This window comes from Tursiops truncatus, chromosome 4 (assembly GCF_011762595.2).
Source record: "Tursiops truncatus isolate mTurTru1 chromosome 4, mTurTru1.mat.Y, whole genome shotgun sequence".
Classification (NCBI taxonomy): Eukaryota; Metazoa; Chordata; class Mammalia; order Artiodactyla; family Delphinidae; genus Tursiops; species Tursiops truncatus.
In genome coordinates this window covers 82416580-82441472 of record NC_047037.1, presented here as the reverse complement: position 1 = coordinate 82441472, position 24893 = coordinate 82416580, and the positions used below count along the sequence as shown (strand labels likewise).

Below are 24893 nucleotides of genomic sequence, written 5' to 3'. Positions count from 1 at the left end.
GGGAAGTTCTGCAGCTATTCTGAATTAAGCACATACCCTCAGAACTATTTGCAGTGCCCTAAATTAGTAGATTGCCACTTCTTCTAGAGAGGATATAATCAGGAAAGATCTCAACCACAAGAGACCCCTCCACTGAGAATTATTTGCAATTTGGTGCCATATTGTGTGTCAGAAACCCTTCTCTCATCCTGTTCTATATGTTATGTATCTCTTTCCAGGAAACTAAACAACCAACTCATGTGTCCTGAACCCCTACTATGGACCTAATTCTGTTACTAATATGTACTATGGGACATATTGGGATGGGCAGGGGAATATAAACCCCACCATCAAGAAGGGGGAACAAGGCTGATGTTTAAGAAATATGTACAAGCTAAAGAATAATACTCTTGAAAATAGCGAAACAAGGCAGTCTGCAATTAAAGGAAATGAGCGCTGTGAGAGATCAGTGAGGGGTCATTGGAGGAGGCAGAGGAACTTGAGGGCTTTAAGGGTGGGAAGAGTAGGAGAGTGTTCAAGATGAGGGAGAAGAGACAGTATTCCAGCTAAGTAGGCTGGCACAGCTGCTTCTTGTGGAGCCTTGAGGAGACCGTTCTGAAGAATGTGAAGACTGTTTGATTGTAAGAGTTAGGAGGCGAAATAGGAGTGGAGATGAGGCTTAGCTATAAAGGAAAACAAAAGTGGCCTGCTGTGGTAAGAAATTTGTGCCATGAGCAGCTTTTGACTAAGGGAGAGACATGATGAAAGAGATATTTATGGTACATAGGCATGCCGGATTGCATGGGGAGACTGGAAACAGGAAAGCAAGTTACAAGGTTATTTTTAAAGAAAATAAGAATGAGCAAAAGAAGCCTTGAACTAGGGCGTTCACAACTGGAATTGAAATGTAAAACTAATTGCAGACCTTTTGAGAAAAATGGACTGTTTTCAGTTCCTATGGGGCATGAAGCAATGTCTCTGTCAATACTTGTGGTCTGTGACCCTTCTAATTTTTCTGATCAAGTGGCATGTGGTATAGGCAGTATGACAAGGCACGTCGCAGAAGTAATCCCTGTTTTAGGCAATTACTATGGGCCCTTCTGCAGACCTATTCGCTTTTCATTTTCATTTCCTTAGTTCTTGGATTGCTAACTCTATATCCCACCTTTATTTTCTGCTTCTGACCCCTTCAGGTAGACCCTATCAAATATTCCTTCTGGGCCTCTGAGATTGGGGATCCCCTGGACACTGGACTCTCAATCCTACTCTCTTCTCTAGTCTTGGACACCATCTTTAGCATGGAACACCATCACCCCATTTCAAACCCACCGAACTCTAGAAGCCAGACCAATTTCCCCCAATTTGCCCTGTGATAGGTAGAGAAATGAAATATGATTGTAAGATTTCCAGCTTAGATAGTGGAGTGGAAATACTCTGGGCAGACTTCATACACTTGAAAGGAAGAGCTGGTTTGTAAGGAAGATGATGGTTTTAAGTTCCAGCATGATCAGTATGAATGAGGCATCCAGAAATGACCAGCTGAAGATTCAGAAGTGGAGGGAGAGATAACAGGTGCAAGTGACTCAAAGGGAGATTGAAAGCTTATTCTTCTTCATGGGCTTCAGTCGAGGGAGAGTTAGAAAGAGAAGAGCAGAGGGAAGGGCCTAGTCTCCCTTCAATGGCAGAAGATACTTCATTAAAAGAAACAAAAATCAGTAGAAGAACTAGCATAATCAGAATCAGAGAAGGCAGTAAGGAAAAAGCTTCAAAATAGAATGGTGAACACTATGAAATCAGAGTGATGCACAAGGATGAGAATGGAGAATAGACCACTGAATGTAGGATGACTATTAATAACCTCTGGGTGGACAATTTAGTAGAGTGGTGAGGACGAAAGTCAGATAGCAGGGGCTTCGGAGGGATAGAGATGGAAGAAATGCAGACAACTGGCAGAGACCACGCATTTTAAAATTTTGGCACTGAACAGAGGAAGAGAAATGAGATTGTAGGAAAAGGGTGTTTTTTTCAAGCTAGGGAGAGACCTGTGTTAAAAGGAGGAAAGCGTAGAGAAGGGTAGACTGAAAGGCTGAAGGAGGAAATAAATGTCACATCAATGAAGGGATGGGTTCAAATTCTTAGATTTCAAGAGGGTTCCCTGTGGAAAAATGATACCCCTTTGAAATAGAAAGGAAACAGAAGCGGATGAGAGGTTTGTTGAATTGGGGTGGTATATATGCAGGAGATCCTGCCAAAATTCTGAACCCCCTCCCGTTTTTTCCTAGGCGAAGAACTTTGATCGGATGCTCAGAGTAAAAATGGGGAAGCAAACACCTTCAGGGGAGTTTACTAAGCAACACTAAGCAACATGTTCCCAAGTGGTTTATGGATCACCTGACTGTGTATCACCTAGAGAGGCTTTTAAAAAGGAAGGTTCCTGGAGGAGAGACATCATTTACAAGCTCCTCTGATGATTCTTTTGCATGCAAATTTGGGAGCCAGTGCCTTGTTGGGAGGTGGAGCTATCTTGAAAACACTGTCTAATTTAGGAAGCTAGCAAGAAGTTCCAACGTCTCTCATCCTGTGGCCATTTTAATCTTCACATCCCTGACAGTGTTCCTTTCACTAGGTGTATTTCCATGGGAAAGAGAATAAAACTCACACCAGCATAAACCTGCATGAGTTCTTGGTTAGATCCACAATAAATGGGAAAGCATTAAGGTATATCTATAACCAAAAAGAAAACCTCAATACTGATCACGTGCACACATGAAATTTAGATGATATAAACCAGTTATTTTTTCCACTGAATTTCCATTCAGTCCATTAAGAGCTTACTTCAGGTAGGCATCTGGGTGTCCCCATCTCTCTCTGGGCTCCCTTTCTTTTCTGTTTCCCCCAACGCACATTTTCTACTTTTATGTCCCCCCTCCACCCCTACCCCCCTAGACTTCAGATGGGACGTTAGATCTTTACAGTTCTGTGCATTGTACCATGTTCTGTCCTAGAGGGTCAGCATTAGAAGCTTCAGACGTTTGGTCCCTAGAGCTTTAAAAGCTGCACGTGGAGAAGATTCACTGACATTTGCTTGCTAAACTTGACTACCTCTTGTAGCATTACATTGATATATTGTTATGTATCAAAAACATTGTTTCTTAATCTAGCTTCACTCCTCATAAAGAGTAAAGGGGAAATAAAAAGTGTGGAAGAGAGTAAAATCCAATTCTGCCACACTGCGGTACCTTTTATTCTTTGGGACTCATATGTCAGGAGGCCCACAGTAGGGAAGCATAGGCATAAGTGATGGAGTTCTGTAAATTGTAGCATTAGGTTTCCTGCTAAGTGAAGTTTCAGTTTCTCTCTCTCTCTCATGCACACACACACATACACACTCATACACACAAAAGAGCTGTTGTTTCTTTTTATTTTGTTTGAAAAGTTAGGCTTGGTGTTGAAAATTATCTCATTAATTTTTTGTTTGTTTTTTCGTTTGGTTGGTGTTTTTGTTTGTTTGGAAAAAAAAAATTACTATGAGCTGCCTAGGGTGAGAAGGGGTGACTATTGAATGCCACAACATTAAATTGGACCCTGTCAACAAGAGTAAGCATACCCTAAGCTCATTTCATATGTAAATTGTATATTTTTCTTTCCTTTCTCTACATTTTATTCACCAAAGCAGAAATGGGAGGTTTTAGTTTCTCTATTTCTTTCTTCGAGTATACTGATATATTCAAAAGAGTATAGTAATTTTCTCCATTTTTACCCAAGCCGTGCTTTTCTTAAGCACTTCTACTTGGTCCTCCCCACTCCCACACCTCCCCCCCACCCCCTCCCCCGCCCACTGTTCTAAAATTGCTCCCTCTGAGGTCCCTAGTGGCCTCTTCATTTCCATTTCCGAAGTCCTTTTCTTGGTGTTCACTTAACATTTTCACCCACTGGACTCTGCTGGACACCCCTTCCTGGCATTGATTCTCTCTTTTCTTGGCTCCTATGCTGGCCCTTTTCAATTCTTACTCTCCTTGTCTAGGCTGGCTTTCACTAGATCAACTTTCCGTTTTCGTCTTCTAAACGCAGATATTCCCCAGAACAAGATCTTAGTCTTTCTGACCTTTTACCTCTAATTTTCATCAGAAATCCCATCCACCTTTATAGCTTCAACTATCATCTCTCCATAAATATATCTCCCAGATTTGTATTTCCTATACTCAAATGCTTCTTACATCTCTAGTTGGATTCCCCCTTCCAAATGTTTGTAATTGAAACTGAGTTCATCACCTTTCTCCAAAATCCATCTTCCCCTTTGAATTCTCCCCTTTCTGTTAATTCTTCCAGTCTCAGTGATGATTTTCTCATCTTAATTTCTAAAGCACATATTAGCTGTACCACCCATTTAACTCTGAATTTATGCTACTTTGTTATTTATTTAATTTTATTTCTTGTTACCATACATAAATCATAAATATTTTGAGGGCAAGAGTTGCATTTTTTACATCTCTATATTTGTGCTTGCTACCCAGTATTCAATAAATGATTTTTATTGTTAAGATGTCTCAACTAAGTTGCTAATATTTTGCATATACCTCTCTTATTGTGGTCATTTTTGAAAGAGTTGACAGATTTTGATGAAAATCAATAGCTATGAAGATGTAATTGTGGTTCAGACCACCATCTTGAGACAAAATGGCAGCTAATAAATTTACTGATAAGAGATTTTCTCTAGCAGTGTTAACAGTGGGTTCTGTATAATCTTATACATGTTTGCACTGAATGTGTCCCGCTATTCAGAACCTCTGATAGAGCAAGCTACAAGTCAAACAAAAAAATTTTGAGTTAAATGGAAGAATCTAGAGTTAGGTTAGGTTATGCAGATATCCAAATGAGAGGTAAGGCTGAGCTAAACATCAAAAACTGGATGTCTACACCTCATTTGGGAGAATACTGACAGCAGGGAATATGCATTTTCTTAATTTTTATTGACCAAAACATAAGGAAGTTTTTTCAGTGTTAGAGGTTAGAAAAAGACTTGAGGAATAGTTTCTGCTCTCACTTTGTGTTTTAGGCCATTAGTTTACCGAGGGTAACCTCTACTTCTTAAACTTTTGTATCTCCCAGAACTAGGTTTACGGATTCTCAGAATTAATGAGCTGGAAAGAACTAGACCATCTAGCTCAAACCTCTTGTTTAGAGATATGCGACTTGCTTCCTCTGGGTCTTATCCTTGAAGCCCTGAATTTGTACTGGCCCTAGAGTTTGGGTAATTCTATCCAAATGGAAATGTTGCTATTATATTGTAAAATAACATTTTTTGCCCTGTTCATATTTAATAAATTTTCCCATGAAAAACGATTTACTTTCCACTTTGTAGATACTTTCCCATGAAAAAATAGATTGATTTCTCACTTTCCAAACACTAAACATTTGAAATTTAAAAATTAGTCCTAAAGAAGAGTTTTCAGAATATATAGAACAATAGTAGGGAGGAAATATCACTCTCCATCTCTCCCTGTCCATTCCTCCCTCTACCCCAAATCCACTGCATATAAGAATTTATGCATTGCTTCTGCAGTGATTCTGCCATTCTTAAGGCTGGAAAACTTAGTTCAAATGCCTCTCATTATTTTCTCTGATGTAAAATAGTCTATATTTCATGTATTCCATGGTTTTAGTTTAATTTAGCAGTTGGCCACCATAGGTACAAAACAGAATTGGTGCTCAGAGCAAAGTACAAAGTTTTTCAAACACTGACTATTATACTCGTTTTTAGTATGACCCTAAGCAATTCCCCTACTTGTCCACTTATCTACCTACAGAGGATGAAACAGCAAATTACAAGAGTTTATCTGAAAAGTTCTTCTCTGGAGAAAGAGACTTAGGAAATATAAACTCTCCTTACTGAAGAGCCCAGCTCTTCCCAGGACGATCTGAGAAAATGACGGGCAAACCCAATACTACTTCAGCACACCTCTCTCACAGTCTTTTTTTAAAAGCCCTATTTTATTCGATCACTACGTTCCTAAGTCAAAAGAGTGCTTCAGCAAAATCTGCCTTCCTGGGGGCAAAAGCAATCTCAACAGTGTCACACTCTCAGAAAGGTAGATACTGCTGAATGTTGACTGGACAAAAGATGGTTTTCTTTTTCCTCCGGCAAAAATTGCTCCCATTACTTGAGAAAGAGACACAATATGATGTTTATTCCTGTTTACAGATGTTTAACCAGTGCCCCTTCAGAGGGTCATGTGTCTACAAACAACATCATGGTAATTATATCCATTGATGTAAAGAACAGATGTGGAAATTGGTGGTTTCTTGGGGGAAAATAATGCCAAGTCCACTTTCCAGAAATGTACACAGTGCAATGCAGCTGTAACATTCTGTGCGGAGGTCTCTTTAGTGTCTGTAACTGCATGTGCTTACATTCAAATATATGGGATTTCTGTGCGACACCTAGCAGAAAAGTCCAGGGGCACCTAGAAAATGATGCAGATCATTTGATGCGTTTAAAAATTCCTAGTGATACTGGACACATCTCCATAGCCCAAGAAGGTCTTTGATTCTAAAGTTTTCCGGGCAAGAAATAGGTATTGAGAAGAGAATCGAATGAGAAAAACCCTGATGCTCCACACACCCCTGAGGTCTCTGCATCCTACCTATAACAAGACTTCAGTGAGATCAGATTGCATCCAGGTATCGTACTTTGACCTGTGAATACCAAAATATTCTTAAACTCACCACTGCAGGGTCTGGCAGGGATCAGGGGTCACTGGTCCTCTCCTGAAAACTAGAATTCAATGGTTCCTTATTTTATTTTATTTTATTTATTTTTTTTCTTTGCGGTACGCAGGCCTCTCACTGTTGTGGCCTCTCCCGTTGCTGAGCACAGGCTCTGGACGCACAGGCTCAGCGGCCATGGCTCGTAGGCCTAGCCACTCCGTGGCATGTGGGATCTTCCCGGACTGGGGCACGAACCCATGTCCCCTGCATCGACAGGTGGACTCTCAACCACTGCGCCACCAGGGAAGCCCGGTTCCTTATTTTAAATGCCAATGTTACCTTGGATGTAACAAGAAGGATTAGATGAAATCTAATCTATGTCATATATCAAGTGCAGAATGGTATACAGAGATCCAGTGTGTGCCTAAAGGATGAGATTTCTCCTGAACCAAGGCTATCTGTGCCTTCACATGGAACAAAACTTTTCAGAAGACAATATGTATCCTATAAATGGGTAATCGTGATGAAACATTGGAAGTTAATTTGCATTTACATTGTTTACAATAATATGCCATGACATTATGCCTAACTTTGGAATTTTGCCTCTGGGGCAAAAAAAGTATAATCTTCTTTTTCCAGGCTATGCTTTTCTGCTTTTCATGATACCATATAAACTACCCAGTAGCACCAAACTGGGTGTCTGTGATTGAAATGTAACAGAGGAGCAATCTAGTCTGCTAATCTGAATCTTTCAGGCCCAGAATGGACTGATAATAAAGAGACCTGCCAAGCGCCTTAGGCTAAAGTGTGCCTTTTGACACTAATGATCTAATTCAGCTATCTACTTGGTCCCAGTTTCAGCCTTCTCTTTCTCTGTGGCCCTAGGGACTCAAAGGAAAACACAGGAGGTGAGGAGGCCTAGCCTCAGCTCTATCACTGGTTGCATCACTCTCTCTCTAGGCCTTGGTTTCCATGGCTATGAAAGAACATGGTTTGATGATTTCTCCTAGATCTCACATGTTGGGCTAAGTGAGTCTATGCATGTTGAAATTTAAGACAGGAATTCTTGGTCATGTGTGTGGGATAGCTCCAACTGTCTCTAAAAGCAGGAGGCAATGGGGTAGGAATAGAAAATTCTGACTGTTGCTTGATATAAACATTTTCAGTAAAATCAAGGAAACTATTCCCAAACAGGAATGTGGCTCAGCTTATCATCCTTATTGTGGTCTAAGCCCACTAGGGTACTTATTAAAATGCATTTCAGGCCCTCTGTAGTGCTATGCCAGGCTTCTTCAGTCAGCGTCATGGAATCTGCTTTACACAAGAACCCTGGGGGTAAAATACACAAGCTGAAGTTGGAAATCCTTCGTCTAGGTGAATGAGCACTTTTTCTGCTCATCTGTAATTTGGTTGGGAGAAAATCATTAGCCCACCCTAAACTTCAGTTTCATAATAATGGAAACATTATCCATCTTTCCTGTTTCCCAGAAAGTGTTAGTACCTTAGTAGGACAGCCTCTTAGAAAACAGCTTCTTAGAAGAGCAAGCAATTTCTTAGTTACGAATGGCTTGTTTTTCAAAAATAAATAAACTTGAAACTTAAGACACTTTTGCCACAGAAATAACATAAAATGGTGTTGATGTTTCCAGACCTGTCTATAAAATTCAGGTTGATCTCAAATGTAGCTGGAATTCTGTACATTTGCAGTGAAAACATAGGAGAAAACAATAATGATATCGGGTTTGGGAATGTAATAGAACCAGTTCTTTATATCTAATTTCACACACACACACCCTTAAAACTTCCCTTTTCTGATCTGTAGGTGTTATGCTAGCCCCATTCAACAGTAGCCAGAATAGAAATTACAGCAAAACTATTGTTTATGAGGTAATTTTGTATCATGTTGGGATTCTCAAGAGGAATGAGAAGAGGGATGAATAAAAAGGAAATTTCCCATGCCCATTGGGCAAAAGGAGAAGTACCATTGTGGGGAGGTGAACTCAGGGCAAGGGGTAGACTGAGAAAAAGGACATTAAAGAGGAAATGAGTGGTTTGTGTGAGCAGGTGAAGACCTGAGTGGAAGTGTAGGAGGGGTGAGTTGCTTAGGTCTAAGGAGAAGAACTTGTTGGATGTACGGTCGCCCCTCCCCCATCCCCACCCCTACCCCAGGCAGAAGAAAGGAACAGTGGGTAACAGATTTTGTCAATTCAATAGTTACCACCAGATGGCGAAATTGATCCCAGGCCTCTTGCTACTGGTCAGTTTATTGGGAAAAAGGGAGAAGAATATGTGCATCGCTTGGTAATTCATTCATTCATTCCACAAATATTTACTGAGTGCCCACTGTGCCATGAAGTGTGTTAGGAACTGATGTTGACATGGCCAACACAACAAAGTCCCTGCCCTCAATGAACTTATGACTGGGGGGGAAAGCTAAACTGGCACAAGAATGTCCCTAGAGTATTAGTTAATATTCTTCTTATGTAGTGAAGTACAGGCTTTCTCCTCTGGTGACTTGCCTCAGTGTCAGCCCAGACAAAACCAAAGATACATGAAGCCAGTACTTCTTTTTCTCCACGAACCTGCCCACACCTGGAAGACTGCCTCCCAGCTTTCCCTCCAACCCGCCCCTTGGTCTTTCATGATCCAGGCTTCAGTCTTTCCTCAGATAAAAACGTACTAGCCTTTGGCCTCCTGCCTTCAAAATGTTTATCTTGTCTAGATGTCGGGTATTAATCGGATTAACCTAGAGAGGAGGTGGTACAGAATTCCTCACCTCTGATATCATCTGCATTTTAGGTAAACTTGTTGGGTTTTTGTGTTTTGTTTGTTTTGTTTTGTTTTTTTCCTTTTCCACAGTGCTTCCAAAGCCTAGCAACATTTAACCTTTTTTGGGTGTTGGATACCTCTGACATTCTTAGAAAACCTGTGGACATTCAACAGCAAAATAATCATGTAAACAAAGTACAAGGCATATTACTTCAGATTCAGGGACAACTTGAAGCCCATTCTTAGACCATCTCAGCCTTAATATCTATCTTCTATCTATGTATCATCTATGTATCATCTATCTATCATCTATCTATTATCTATCTATCCATCTATCATCTATATATCTATGTGTCATCTATCTATCTTATCATCTATCTGTCTATCATGTATTATCTATCTATCTATCTATCTATCTATCTATCTATCTATCTACCTATCTCATTCACAGAACTGACACAAATCGTGGGAGCTTGTGGCACAGCATTCTGGGAAGCAGCGGAAAGGGTTTAAGCAAACTTTCTTATTTACCCTAAGCAGCACAGGTTCTGATTCGTGTCTCCCCGGTTTCTGTCAAGCGCAGACAGCTGACGACTGACAGCTAGGTCTCTCCTCCGCAAGCCGCTCGGCCTTTGTCTCCCGGCCCCTCCCCCTGCATTTTGACTCCAGTTTCCGTCCCACAGTCCCTCTTCGCGACTCATTTTCTGCCTCCGTTAGGCGTTCCCTCCGGCCTCTCTTTAGGGTGACCTCATCCCTTTGTCTTGCCCGTCAGCCCCTCCCTACGCCCTCATCCCCGGCTGCGGCTGTGGCCCGGCCGCTGGGACCCTGGGGACCGCAAGGCGTGGCTCCGACCCGCCGCCCCGAGAGCCGCCCTGGGAGCCCCTCCTGCGACGATCCAAACCTCAGGGGAGAATTCCTGCGCCCCCGGAACACGGGGAGTTTTGTTTTATCTTAACGAACATCCACAAACTCTCGTTGAGAGATAATTGCTTCTTTCAGCAGCTCGGACAACAAAAGCATAAGCCGGCGCCCCAGGCCTGTCGGCGGCAGAGCAGCGGCGGGGGCGTGATTCGCGGGCTCCCTCCTTCGCTCTCGTCAGTCCGCGGGCGTCACCACCTCTTACCGGCAGCGGCACAGCCGCAGGGCTTCCAGGAACCGAGCCCCCGTCACCTCAAGGTTACACAGCGGGTGGGAAGGCAGAGGAGAGAAAGCTGGGTCAATTGCAAGTCGCACTCCTGTCCCTCCCAGTTTTCCCTTGCTTGGGGGCTACAAGGAGCACGTTAGCTTTGCTCTGGCTGTTGGCACCTGTTTCTCTAGGACAGGCGGTGGGGAGACGCGGAGCAGCGGGCAGGAAGATTTCTATGTATCGGCAGGAAAAGACCTTTGGAAACTAAACAGGAATACCTTGTCTTTAGCGTACAACAAAGGCGAGAAAATCAGCTAAGGTCAGCGCCAGGGACGATGATCCTTCATCACTGAAAAAAAAAAGATAAGCAGGCTTCCTTATTTGAGCTTTCCATTTCCCACGATGAAATACAGGCTCCACGGACAATTGCAAATGAGTTACTTTTGGGTGGCGTGGGGGGAAGGAGGGTAAATGGAGCAGATGGGAAGTGAGATGACTTGTGTAGGTGTGGCCAAATTTACCCCGCGGTGAGCTTTTTTTCTTAGTCTGGAAACATGGCACCAGCATGTATTTTCCGTTCATTCAGTAATATTGTTTAAAAATGATTAAAGAAGACAGTATAGGTGATACAAGCAAACTTTATTCAACACTTCATGAAGCCAGCAGTCTCTGGTCTCAAGGGCCCAGACACCTGCAAAACGGGGCAGAAGGCAGGATGCTTTTATAGGATAAAGAATAAGGAACAAAGAAGTAAGTATAGAGCCCAGATTGGCTGACTGGTTACACTGTTTCTGGTCAAACGCATCATTTGCAAGGACACGAAAATTATCTAAATTTCTGTTTGTTGACCTAGCACCCTGGGCAGGATTGGCTCTATCTTGACCTAGGAGAACTGAGGAGATGCGGAGGAAGGAAGATCCACCCCGTTTGCAAGCGATAAGGGTAGGGAGTTGATGGGAGTTAGAGCTTTCTCTCCCTGTGTTCTGACCTCTTTTTCTTGTTTAAATAGGTTGAAGCCAATTGTGGCATGGGATGAGTGATTTGCATATTTTATTTATTTATTTTTAGCAGTCTTGGTTTTTATTTTTCTCCCCAACTAGGACAGTAGATTTTATTCAGATTTTCCATACAGACGGACAAGTTGACTTTAAAAAATGTCAAGTAAGGCATTCCTTTAGAAGGCTTTGCTCTCTCATACAAAGGCTTTGGGGAAGGTGCACAGCTTTTTGCTAACTGATAAATGATGTGCTCTTGCATTCTGAGAGGGTTGGAATTAGGTGCTTAAAGGAAGATGGTGTCTGCTTTCCTAATAAGGTGGGTCATTTGCTAGTTTGCAGAGCATACAAGTAAAGGCATTTTGAACTATGCAGAATCAAGAGTCTTGGTATATAGGATTCTGGCCAGCAGACAAATTCTGTGCTCACTCACTTTGGTGATTCTTTCTGGGGACTGGCACATTTGAGAAAGATCTTTGTCTCATGATATGTTCAATGTACTATATAACTAATTTTAAAAGGTAAGTGACAGTAGAGGTTAAAGTATATGGGAGAGACGCTGTCCATACCAGAGTAGGATTAGGTCACAGTCAGCTTTGATGCTTTCTTTATTTAGGGAAATAGAAAAATGGAACATATATACATTTGCACAAAATTAGGACTTTGATACTTTGAATGTCTGAGTCTTGAATCTCCTAGTCAACTCCCTTAGTGTACAGACACAGAAACTGAGGCCCAGAGAAGCGAAAAGACTTCCATGAGGTTGCAGTTGGGATAGGACCTGTTGGATTCACAATTCTAGTCTCCTGATTGCAAATTCAGGGCTTTGGCTAGTTTACCTGCTGCTTCTTATTTCTCTGAATTTCATAATACAGGCACCTCTGAAATCATACTTTCTTTTTTTTTTTTTTTTTTTTTTTTCCGGTATGCGGGCCTCTCACTGTCGTGGCCTCTCCCGTTGCGGAGCACAGGCTCCGGACACACAGGCGCAGCGGCCATGGCTCACGGGCCCAGCTGCTCCACGGCATGTGGGATCTTCCCGGATCGGGGCACGAACCTGCGTCCCCTGCTTTGGCAGGCGGACTCTCAACCACTGCGCCACCAGGGAAGCCCCTGAAATCATACTTTCTTTTGAAGAGATATTCAAAAGGAACTGTGGATCTTCCAGGACAGGTGTGTTTAGTCTGAGCATGGCAGGCCAGTACATTTCACACTGTGACGTGCAAAAGATTTGTGAAAATGCAGATCCTGATGATCTGGGGCAGGGTGAGAGCGCATTGCTGTCCAGCTCTTGGAGGTACGGATGCAGCCACTCCATAAGTGCTGAGCTGCAAAACTGTGGCCAGCATCTTTCCTCCTTGCCTTTCCTTTCTCACTGATAGAACAGCCCTGGGGATTTCAGGAGCCCTTGTTTTTCGTGTTACCAGGTCACTGTGCTCCCTCAGCTAATCTGGATGTCTTTCACTGCTTTGTCCTCACCCAGACCTGAGACTGTTAGAAACAGTCCCTAGAGACAGGCATCTTGAGCCGGAGGGTGTGATCTTTTGTCTAGTGACTTAGCACCATATAACTTGCTTCCAACAAAACCTTTCACGCATAAGCAACTTGCTCAAGTCTGATGGTTTAAAAAGTCTTTTTTTTTTTTCTCTCGCACAAGTGGCCTCCCAGCTGCAGCTCATTTCTCTCCTTCTGGGAATGCAGCTGGCGTGCTGCATGCTCAAAACTATGGCCCGGCCCCTGGGGCTCAGCAGGTCTCGGTGCATTTCCCCACGGGTTGCTTCTGTCCTGCACTTCTTCTCCAGCTGCGTGTGATACCGGGATTCAGGTCTGAATGCCTCTGTGCACGCTCTGAGTTGAGCAAACAGCTGAGCAACGACAGGGCAAGACCCTTCGAAGGCAGGCAAGCTTCAGTGGCACCCACTTCTCACTTCTCTGATGCTTGCCTGCCTCCGAGGTGCTCTGCCGTGGCTCTTTAAGTTGCTCTGTGAGCTTTTTTTCACTCTTTCTTACTATCAGCTTCAGCTGTTCTCAGGAGAGAAACAATTTAATCCAAAATATAACACACATTCACCAGACTTTTACTAAGGCCTTACTGTGTGAAACAGGGGTAGGGAGTCTGTAGAGTGATAGAGAAGGGGAGCTCTGGGCTCTGACTGCCTAAATAATTAAATCATAGCTCTACACTTATTAAATATGGAACCTCCGCAAGTATTCATTTTATCACCTGTAAAAATAATAATACCACTTATACATTATAACAATCATAATACCTACCTCATGCGTTTGTTATGAGATTTTCCACGCAAAACATTTAGCTCCGTGCCTTAGCAAAGAGATCAATAAATGTTAGCCTCTAAAATTACGGTCCTGAACCCAAATCCAACGTGGCGGGGTGGTGGGGAGGTGTCCCACACCATCAGCCATTCTCCAGACACCAGCTGGGTGTCCTACAATTCAACTCAATTCCACCACAATCTACCCAGAGATAGCAGATTCCACTAGTGAAGTGCTCAGTCTCGCAAGACACTCTCCACTTCAGACACCAGTCACAAGCCCTGGTTGCTCCCTGTGCTTCTAACTGATTGGCTACAAATTGGAGGTTCCAACGACCCCCTCCAATTCAGGATGCCAATTGCAAATCCACATTATTACCTGTACCTCTGACAGACTGGCTATAAATCAGAGGTTCCCATGACCCCCTCCTTGGATTTGATTAATTTGCTAGAGTGGCTCACAGGACTCAGGAAGCCCATTTACTCACTCGTTCACTGGTTTATTATAACAGGATATAACTAAAGAACAGCCAGATGGAAGAGATGCTTAGGGCAAGGTATGGGGAAAGGGTGAGGAGCTTCCACGCTCTGAGCGTGCCTTTCTCCCCAAATCTCCACATGTTCACCAACCTGGAAGCTCTCCAAGCCCTGTTTTGGGTTTTGTATGGAAGCTTCATTACACAGGCATGATTGATGAAACCACTGGCCATTGGTTATTGATTCAACATCCAGCCCTTCTCTTCTCCCAGGAGGTCAGAGGGTGGGACTGAAAGTTCCAACACTCTAATCACATGGTTGGTTTTCCCACCCAGTCACCTCATTAATATAACAAAAGACACTTTTATTGCTCTCATTAAAGGAAATTCCAAGGGCTTTAAGGGCTCTGTGTCAAAAATAGGGATGAAGATCAATATATTATTTTATTATAAATCACAATATCACAGCCTCTATTAAGATGACAATATTCCTGTCCTCAGAGAGTTTACAGAGTAATGGAAAGTTTGAAGAATAAGTACATCCATTACTACAATGCAAAAAAGTCACAACTCAAGGAGAGAAAAGCAGTTTTTAGTGAGCCGCCTGAGGAGTTTAACATAAAGGTAAACCCTGCCCCAGAAATTGGCAAAGTACCCCTTCAGGCTAAGAATGGCTTTTACATTTTTTAATGGCTGACAAAAAAATCAAGAGTAATGATATTTCATGATCCCTTACAATTATGTAAAATTTAAATTTCACTGTCCATAAATAAAGTTTTATTGGAACACAGCCATGCTCATTCATTGAGGTAGCAGCTATAGCTTATTTTTGCCACAGTGACAGACTTGAGTGGTTGTGACCGAAACCTTATGGCTCAGAAAGCCAAAAATATTTACTACCTGGCCGTTTGCAAAAAAAGTTTGCTGATCTCTGGACTGCCCATTTAGGAGGATGCAAGAAAACTCTCCAGCCAACGAGGTAAGGATTGGTAAGAATTTGCTTACCTACTTTCACAAACAGAGTGATGAAGGGTGTGTGGGGTTTCAGCAGAAATGCAAGAAGGAAAGATGTCTGTGGAGGGCCAAATTGTAAGTGAGGTCACAGACTTTTGGAGTGAGGAGTGTGTTCAGTGTGCAGATCTACTTAGCTAAAGTAACGGGTGTGCTCATGAGAGAAGCAGGAAGGGCAGCCTGGGTCCATTCCATGAATTTCTCAAATGCTGAAGCAATGCGTATATTCTTAGCTTGCTAAACAGTGGAAATATTTAAAGATTTTTTTAGGGGGAGGGGGAGACCACATTATGATGAAACCATAACTCTATTTTAGCTTAGTCTCATACAATTATGTAGCATAGAGTGGAAGACAGACCAATTAAGAGAGCTTCTATAGTGTTAGCTTTCAGTGTCTGTTTTAAACCTTAAAATAAGGGAATAATGTTCCAAGGTGGAATTTCAGACATTTGGTAAAAGGAGAATCTTTGTCTATGTCTTTCCTGTACACCCACTCCGCTGCTGCCACCCGCTATGCCGTTATTACCTTGATTCTCCACAGTGATTTAAACCTTCTCTTGTATGTTTCTGGGCTGCACAGCCAGGCTGATGTGCACCCACTTACTAGAGGCTGCAGAGGTACCAGGCAGGTACCAGGGTTTGATATGACTTTTGCTATGACTTCAGCTTTGGGAGAAGCTAGGGAATTATTCTAACCTAGAGCCATCAAGTTGGCCCAACCAAAGGGAGAGATAGCTACTGAATAGCCCTGGGAATCTTTAATCTTAGTCTTGGGTCTAGTCCTGAGCTGACGTAGGAGTATCATTGATTTCCGATCAGTAAATCAGAATTGTGGGAAGAGTGGTTGCATCATCCTACCTTCCTGGAGCTCTGGAGTTCAGGACAGGGCTTCCCCATGTTACTACACGTCTGTAAAGCCCCCCGTTGGAGTTTCACAGTGCCGGGCACGAACTTGGTGTTCTGTGCGGCTCTTTGGGTCATAGAGGGTTATGGCGCATCTCATAGTTGTCTCTGCATCAAGAAGAAAGGAAAGGAATTTTCATTGACTTTAAGACCTCAGAATCAGACTTAATACCTCCTTAATTTTACCCAATTACCCAGCCTAATTGTTCTGGCTCAAAGATCAGGTTATCATAAATCCTTGGAAGGTAAGTTCATCTGGATTAATCCAGAAGTTGGAAAATTTGCTTACCTAGTTTCAAAAACAGATAAGAGGGAATTTTCTCTCTTTGATGGCTTCAAAGGGTGCAGTGTTTTCCCCCTGCAGAACCACAAAGCTGGTTCTTTGTGCCATGATGAACACCGTCACTAAACTCCTGCAAGGAGCTGTGTGGCATAAATAGTATGTTTTTGTTTTTGTTTTTTTTTGCGGTACGCGGGCCTCTCACTGCTGTGGCCTCTCCCGTTGCGGAGCACAGGCTCCGGACGCGCAGGCGCAGAGGCCATGGCTCACCGGCCCAGCCGCTCCGCGGCGTGTGGGATCTTCCCGGATCGGGGCACGAACCCGTGTCCCCTGCATCGGCAAGCGGACTCTCAACCACTGCGCCACCAGGGAAGCCCAGTATGATATTTTTTGAGAATATAGTCAGAGCAACAAGTATGACGTCCATGGAACAGTTCTAGATAGATTTCCCTATCTGCCTCAGTACAATTGTGAGTCAAGTAACAGGGATACTTGGTTTAAGAAAAAGGCAGTGTTTAATTCAGGAACTGTGGCTGGATTTAAATCCTCAGCCTCGGGAATAAACCTTTACCACCTGCTCAACCCCTTCCCTCTGATAAGCATAAGAGTGACTCCAGTTTATTCATCTGCTTTTCTCATTTAATTAGATAGTCATGATTCCTGACCTGAAGCCCTCCCCCCACACTTCCCCCAGTATTGCTTTCTCTGCTCTCTTATATTTTCTTGCTCCTGCTTTCAGAATTAATAGCAAACCTGGTCTCTAGGCTGTTCTCAACGTCTCAAGTGTGAATCTTCCCTGTCAAGATCTTCACAAGGAAAATGAGTCACAGCATCGCCTGGGTGATGAGGTCATGATACCACAGTCCCTGCTTTGAAAATGTATTTGTACTTTTCTACTGTAAAGAGATTTTGACAGGGGAAGATAAAATTGGGGTGACAGCTCTGAAGCTGTCTTTTAGACACTGGTAACTAGCTCAGCCTTGGCAGGCACTGGCAGTGACAAAGTCATGCTCTGGATTCTCCCAGCCTGCACTCCACTTTTCACCCTGCCTGGGAGCCTGGAGAAAATGTCTACAGAGAGTAGACCAGCCCTGTCTTCCTAGGGTCATCTTACCTCACGTGCAGCCTGAGTTCAAATCCTGGCTCTGCTACTTACTAGCTGTGTGATTTAGTTATTTAATGTCCCTGTGCCTAAGCCCCTTCACCTGTAAAATAATAGTACCCATTGCATAGCTTCACTAGAATTAAATTTAATAAATCTATGTGTGTGTGTATATATATAAAGCATATAATAAAGTGCTTAGAAGAGTAGTTGGCACATAGTACTATATAATTTTTCAATTTATTATTAGAATTATTTTCTGCAAGGATCTGAGGGTACTTTATAGTACCTTTAAAGAGGTTTTTTTTTTAGGAGATCATTTATTATTTTTATGAAATATGCATAGTCCTGAAAAATTCCTCCATAAGCTATCAGAGATAGAAAACCATAAAATATTTATCAAATAATGCACCCAATCCCTAGTCTCCAGAAAGCAGCAATTTTCACTTCACTTGTATTGTCTTCTTCTAGGCAATTATTTGTTGAGTTCTTAAATACCAGGCATTTTAAAAATACTATTTTCTTTCATCCTCAAGAAATTCTGCACAGTAAGTATTAGTATCCCAGTATGAGGGATGAAGAAGCCGAATTCTAAAGAAATTAAGAAATTTATTCCAGGTCACACATTTGAGCCATGGCTGAACCAGAATTTGAACTCAAATTGTTTGAGCCAAAAGTTATGCCAAACCGTGTAATCAATGAATGTCAATGCCCGATGACTTAGAGAGAATTTGATGCCAGAAACAAAGGGAGAGGCAAGAAAAGAAGAATGACAAGAATAACAACATTAGCAAATTTAGACTCGGGTATGATTTACAGATTTTTCTAGGGCTTTGTGTATTTGCCCTTCAACTATCCAACAGCTTGGGGAATCGAAATCCAGTTAAAATGGAAATAAGTCTATTTTTCTTGAAACTGTACGCCATTTACCTGACATCCTCACCTCTTTCCACCAAAAACATTCAATTGTTTTTTCCACGCATGGAAGAATAAAACAACATATCTTGTAGAATCAGAAAGAAAACATAGCTGCTCTTTTTTTTCTTTAGATTTCTCAGGTACTGTTCTAAACGTGCAATCACTTACCTGGTGATTGATACAGACCATTAAGGCATCTGCAAACTATTGTTGACAGATAGCAATGTCTCTGCAAAATCATCCCACCTCCTAGATATAAGCATATTGTACAAAGAAATATGCTTGCTGTGCCAGTGCAATTTCAAGAAAAATCACCTAGTTCCCCTTTTCAAACATGTTCCTGCCCCGATTCCTCCTATATAGAGCTTCTGGAGCCGCCTCTGTTATAAGATCAGAAATATAGACCAATTCTGTTCATTAAAAAGTAATTCAACTAGTCTCAGTACTGATATTAGGATTGCTACATATTCGGTGACATTTTTTTCTTTTTCTGAGTGTTTAGTGTTCAATTCTTAGACTGAATTCTCTGTTAGGTTCCTTAAAATGTAGGGAGATTGGAGGCCTAGGTTTAAGACCTGTTCTAGCATTTGTGGGGCCTTCCATCAATCCGGGATTTGGTTTCTTCATTTTAAAAAGGGGATAGCACACTTGCTCAGCCTACTTCATTGTAATTCCTCGAGGAACTTTTTTATGAGGTGGAAAGTACTTCATAACCTGGAATATAAAAATTCAAGTTACTGTCATTTTTTTTAAAGCAAATGGCGTCTCGAGTTCTCCATCTCTCATCAGCTAGGCTTCATGATGACGTGCGCTCTGATGACATGTTATGCACCCCCCTGCATATTACGTACACTGACACTCGGAGGGGCTTCACTAACTAGCCAATGGGGGTACACTGGGTAGAGCTGGAAATCCCAAATCTCGATGTCCCTCTTTCCTCAGGGCCACATGCTCCTAAGCTAATTCCCCACAAAGTGTCTGGCATCTGCATCCACAGCTTTTACCAATGATGTGTAAATAGAGGAGCTCTCAGAACCTGCAGGGCAGTTGTTTTCTTGAATGTGGAAGGGATATACCCAGATGGTGAGATAGAAATATGACATAGTAGCTATATGAGATTTTTTTTGTGGGATGAGGGATGTCAGGTAAAAGGTATATATTTTGAGAACGAACAGACTTCTAGTCTAAGTGAATTTCCATCGCCAAGTTGCTGGACCAGGTAGAGGTTTAGACATGGATAAGATTAGAGAGGGTTGGTGTGTGTTAGGTGGTAGAAGAGTGGGATTTATCCTTGACAATGTAAACAGATCTGCCCCCTTCCCAAGGATAGGGAAGAACTAGATTGAGTATGTGGCATACTTTAGATGGTTTTTTGCTTATCTCTCTGAGGATGAATAAGAAGTTCTCGTGGACTCCGTAATGGTAATGTAGAAATTACTCTGAGATGAGAGTGATGATGACAATGATTATGATGAGAAAATTAGCTGTCCCTTTTTGAGCACGTAAAGTATGTCAGGGACTGTGCTAAGTACTTTATATACATTAACTCATATAATCCTCACAACAATCCAGTGAGATAGCCCTGTTACTCCCCCATCTTACAGATAAAGAAACTGAAGTTATCTTGCCCAAGGTCAAGAGCTGGTAATTAAGTGGCAGAGCAGTGATTTGAACCTATACATATCTAACTCTACAGCCCATGTTCTTACCCACCAGGGAATATTGGCTTCCTACAATTTATTTTAAAAAGCACTAAACAAGGAGTGGGCTTGAGGGCAGGCCTGGTCTTTAGAAGCTGGATCACACTGAGCTCCTTTCTGTTTCCTAATTTACCTCGGTTATAAAACAGGCACAGTGATGTGTTCCTCACATGGTTATGATGAGAACTGAACTGAAATACTAACTTATATGTGGTATACTCATTATAAAAGTAAGAGGCGGGGGCTTCCCTGGTGGCGCAGTGGTTGAGAGTCCGCCTGCCGATGCAGGGAACACGGGTTCGTGCTCCGGTCCGGGAAGATCCCACACGCCGCGGAGCGGCTAGGCCCGTGAGCCATGGCCGCTGAGCCTGCGCGTCCGGAGCCTGTGCTCTGCAACGGGAGAGGCCACAACAGTGAGAGGCCCGCGTACCGCAAAAAAAAAAAAAAAAAAGTAAGAGAGAGGGATATGGCTGCTGGAGAACAGTTTGACGAAGGCCCAGAGCATTAGTTTCCCAGAGAGAAGCACTGATACCCAGCCAGTTGGCTGTGTACTGCCCATTTACATGCTCTCTGATCACTAACATAACACGACACATAGTTACTTAACAACAGCTCCAAATAAATATTTCTGGAGCATCAGCCATGTGCCAGCACTGTTTTAGCCACCAAGGCTTTGAGGATTGTACAAAACCTACAAGGTCCTGCTTCCAGAGAGTTTATAGTCCAGGGGAAGAGTCCGTTAAAAATGAAATACAAATATAAGTCAGGAGAATATAAGCACAGAGAAGGAAAAACAAGATAAACAGACCAACAGTGACAATATTTGGAGAAAGGCATATAGTAGAGCAGATGAGGAATGTCTCTCTCACTCACTTGTTCACTGAACAAAATTTATCAGGTACTGCTGACTTAGAATGTAATAAATTACATTTCATAATGAAAAAGGTTTAAATAAGAAAAAATAAATCAATAATCACTATTCAGTAGAGCAGGAAGAAATGGCAATTTAATTAAATATTTATCTCATCATGTTTTATATTCCTGAACATCCAACCAGAGACATTTTGTGGCATCACACCTGAAAGGAAGGCAGTTTTTGGCAGAGTTACCTGGGCCTTCTCTTCCTGCTGGTTGGCTCTGAGCACCTTCTCCAGCAGCTTGGGGTGTGGTTTGCTCTGGGGAATGCTCAACTGGGTGGAATTCCCCTGTGATGGTGGTACAATGGGCTGTCTGCTGGTTAGGCAGCTTTTCTATCTTTTCCCAGATGTACTGGCTGCCTGCTCTTCTCTTGTCTTTCCTCAGTTGTTAGCAAAAGCCTCACAGTCCCTCTCATAGTCTGGTGTGTGAGTCCAGCCTCTTCAGCAGCCTGATAGGGAGTCCCTCTATCTTGTTCCCAGCTCAGTGGCCACTGTAGGCACCGAGACCTCTCCCAGAGCAAGGTTTAGTATCCCCTCACCTTGTCCACCTCTCCCTCCTTCCAGTGTGCCACTTAAGAGGTAGTGAACGACTTGTTGAGGTAGTGAACACTAGTAACCGTAGTGAACACTAGCAGAGGTAGTGAACTACAATCAGCAACTCTCATCGGGGGGGTCTGCTTTTGCTGCTCAACGGTCGAGCCCCTTCCTTTCAGAGTTAACTCTCAGCAGATATTTGCTTAGGCATCACTGACTTTGACCCTTTGTTCAGTTAGGTGACTTATATCTCTGTTTGCCATACCTAAAGCTTTTCTGAAAGAGTTTAGTCAAATTATTCTGTCTAGCATGAGTCCTGAGAGATAGACCAGCGTAAGTATGTGCCTCATCTCATAAGTATGTGCATCTTCCCAACCCCCATCTGAGGAAGAGGGGCTTCCTTCCTTGAATATCTAAGGGACTAGTCATCTCCAGCCTACAACCTTAGGACATGGGGCTCATTATACAGATCAACTCTAAACAGAGGGAAGGAGAGAGTCTCCAACAATCCTCTATGAATATTTTCGCCTCTTTAACTTATGAAGAAGCAGAGATATATATTAGAAAAATAATTTGATTGCTATGATTCCAGGCAACGCATGGAGAAAATGAATGTCAGTTGTTATATCTTAGATTTATTTCCAAGTGCTTTTAAAATTATTATTATCAATGTCATTTTGTGCCTTCTCTCCTTGTCTGACTCCTGTACCTTTATTTCCATAACTGGCTTCTTTGTTCAACCTCACTGCATGAAGTCAGTTCCTCAGTTAGGTGTTGGGGAAACATATACCTGTCTTAGATGCTCTTGAAGTCCATCACTGGGAAATGAAGGGTATTAAAAGTTGACAAAATGGAATCCCATATTAATTTGCCTATCATCATCTTTCTGAAATGGCACTCATTGAGAGGTTCAAATTTTGGATTCATTCAACAAATATTAATTGAGCATCTGCTATATGCCAGACACCATTCTAGAAATTGGAGATTCAGCCATGAATGAAATAGACAAAGTGTTTCATTTGCTGACTTCTGTCTGTTAGAAGGTGCCAATGATAATATGCTCTTTGCCTCATCTCCATCTTTGTGGGACAGCTAGAGTTCTACATATACAAAATAAAATAAAAGATAAGTCTTTTGAATGGAAACTGAGTTCTCCGCCAGTAGTACTTTATACTGGGTTGAATATACCACTTCATATTCTTTAGGAAGTAGCTGGGCTGTACATGTTAAATAAATAATATATGAAAGTGAGCTGAAGACCCATCTTTTGATCACCAGCTATTTTCTGAAAAGTTCACATTACTATTCCAGTTTCCAATGTGGGATATTTGGTTTTCTATATAGTCAGCCAATCAATGAGCATTTCTTGCCCACTTAATTAGGACTGTGGAGCTGCAGCGTTATGCTGCACACTTCATCTGAAGGGGAAAAGAGAATCCCCTCACTACCACTGTGCCAGGATTTGCAAAGTCACTCTTGATGTCTCACGTTCCCCTGGAGAATTGCTCAGTTGTCATATGTCAGTGCTCCCACCTGCCCAGGAACTAAAAGAAGACTCTTCACTGGACTGAAAATAAGAGTTTAAAAAAATGGTGGCCATTGCTGGCAAATGCACAACTGTTTCATTATACCTACTTGCATCCTGCCCCCCATCCCCTCACTCTCTTAGTTGGATTTTCAAGCCATATTGAGTGTTAAGGGACCCCTGTATCCCAGCTGTGCCTATTCATCTTTTAAATGACACCTTCTTCCCTAGAACTGCCCAGAAACCTGAAGACACTTCCGCTACAGAACTGGAGAAGGTTTGCGCATCCTCCTTTGGCTCCTCCATAAGGGGCAGTTCTCTGGACTTCTGATCTTTGACTAGGTTCAAAGCAGGTACAGAAGCTCCACTGGGAGCTTCTTTAATACTTGGACATTTCTCCTAAAGTATATGCTTTCAACTGTGCTCAAAGCCGACTAAGCTGAAAAATAGAGTGAAATTTTCTTATGTGAATTTCACCTCACTAAATTATTAATAAAAACTAGAGTGAGCCATAAGTAGGTATTTGTTAGATTCATACATATCCATCCACACTTTATTCTGGTTCTGATATCCCTGGCCTTTCAATTTTGCTTCTCGGAAATATCTTTTGCTCAATCAAATTGAAAATATTTTGGTTTACTAAAAATGTTCTTAGAAAGAAGAACTGGTGCACACTAATGATTTTTAAAAGCATTTAAAATTCAATCCTGTTTCAGAGAAAATTTGAAGTATTATCATCGTAGTGTTTAGAGCTAGCAGAAGTAGATTCAGGGCCACATTTTTCTGTGCTTGGGAGGTTGAAGTAGTCCTATGATAATTAGAAATAGTTAAATGAATTGAAGTGTCCCAGATGAATGGATGACGCTATTTTAAGTCCTGAAAGTTAGGCATTTATAGATTTTTTTGCCTAAAGCTCTTTTGGAACATAATAAATGCAAATTTTGGACATCTTAGACTGAATCCTAATTTGTTCACTCTCTCCTCCCCCAAGAGGAAAAGGAAACTATTAACCAGAGCAACAATGTTGGGTATGAAATAGTACTTCTTACATTTGGCTTTCTTATCTGTGATTCTTAAATGTTGATGAAAAGTATTGCCCTTTCACCTAATGGACTTTAAAATTTGACCAGATCCCAGCAACTTAGTAGAATGGTACCCTTCATCTTCTTCAAACCAATATTCAACCAAGGTTTTAGCCTTGGTTGAACAGTTAACATTTCCCAAACTTTGTTTCCTTTAAGACTTCATAAATTACAGAGTTCCTGAACAAATTAATCAGTAAAAATTCTAAACTATAGCAATGAAGATTCCTGGAAAAAAAAAGTATGGCAACTAATAATGATCCTCTTCCTACACGTAAGGAACTGCATTGGCATGTCCACATTAGTTAATTCATGGATAGCAACAATTCCATGTAAAAATGAAAGAACTTTATCAGAGCTCAGCACAAAGCTTGTTTGTGGCAACGCTGAGTTTAAAAAATAAATCTATTTTTATGAGACTATGAACTAACTCTTTTTAGCCATTAAGTACCAGGATCCCCTTTTTTCTGGACTTCCTCCATCTCTAACTGACATATTTAGACTATTGGCCTTGCTTTATAGACAGGTGTAATGTCGGGTGTCTCCTTGAATTCCTGGGGAATTATTGATTGTTAAATACTATGAGCTTATTTTT

General features: G+C 42.0%; 1 protein-coding gene across 2 annotated transcripts in view; it reads left to right on the top strand.

The window, feature by feature from the left end:
- The window catches only part of GAP43 (growth associated protein 43), a 92785-nt gene that overhangs the window by 22088 nt on the left and 45804 nt on the right, over positions 1-24893 (top strand). Inside the window, exon 1 of one of the 2 annotated variants that reach the window (XM_033855817.2) lies at positions 15180-15305. The exons of the other annotated variant lie outside the window; for it this stretch is intronic. Within the exon in view, the coding sequence (XP_033711708.1) occupies positions 15279-15305 (27 nt within the window). The 5' untranslated portion in view covers positions 15180-15278. Of the gene's footprint in view, positions 1-15179; positions 15306-24893 lie in introns of those variants that run through there. 2 annotated transcript variants of the gene reach the window in all.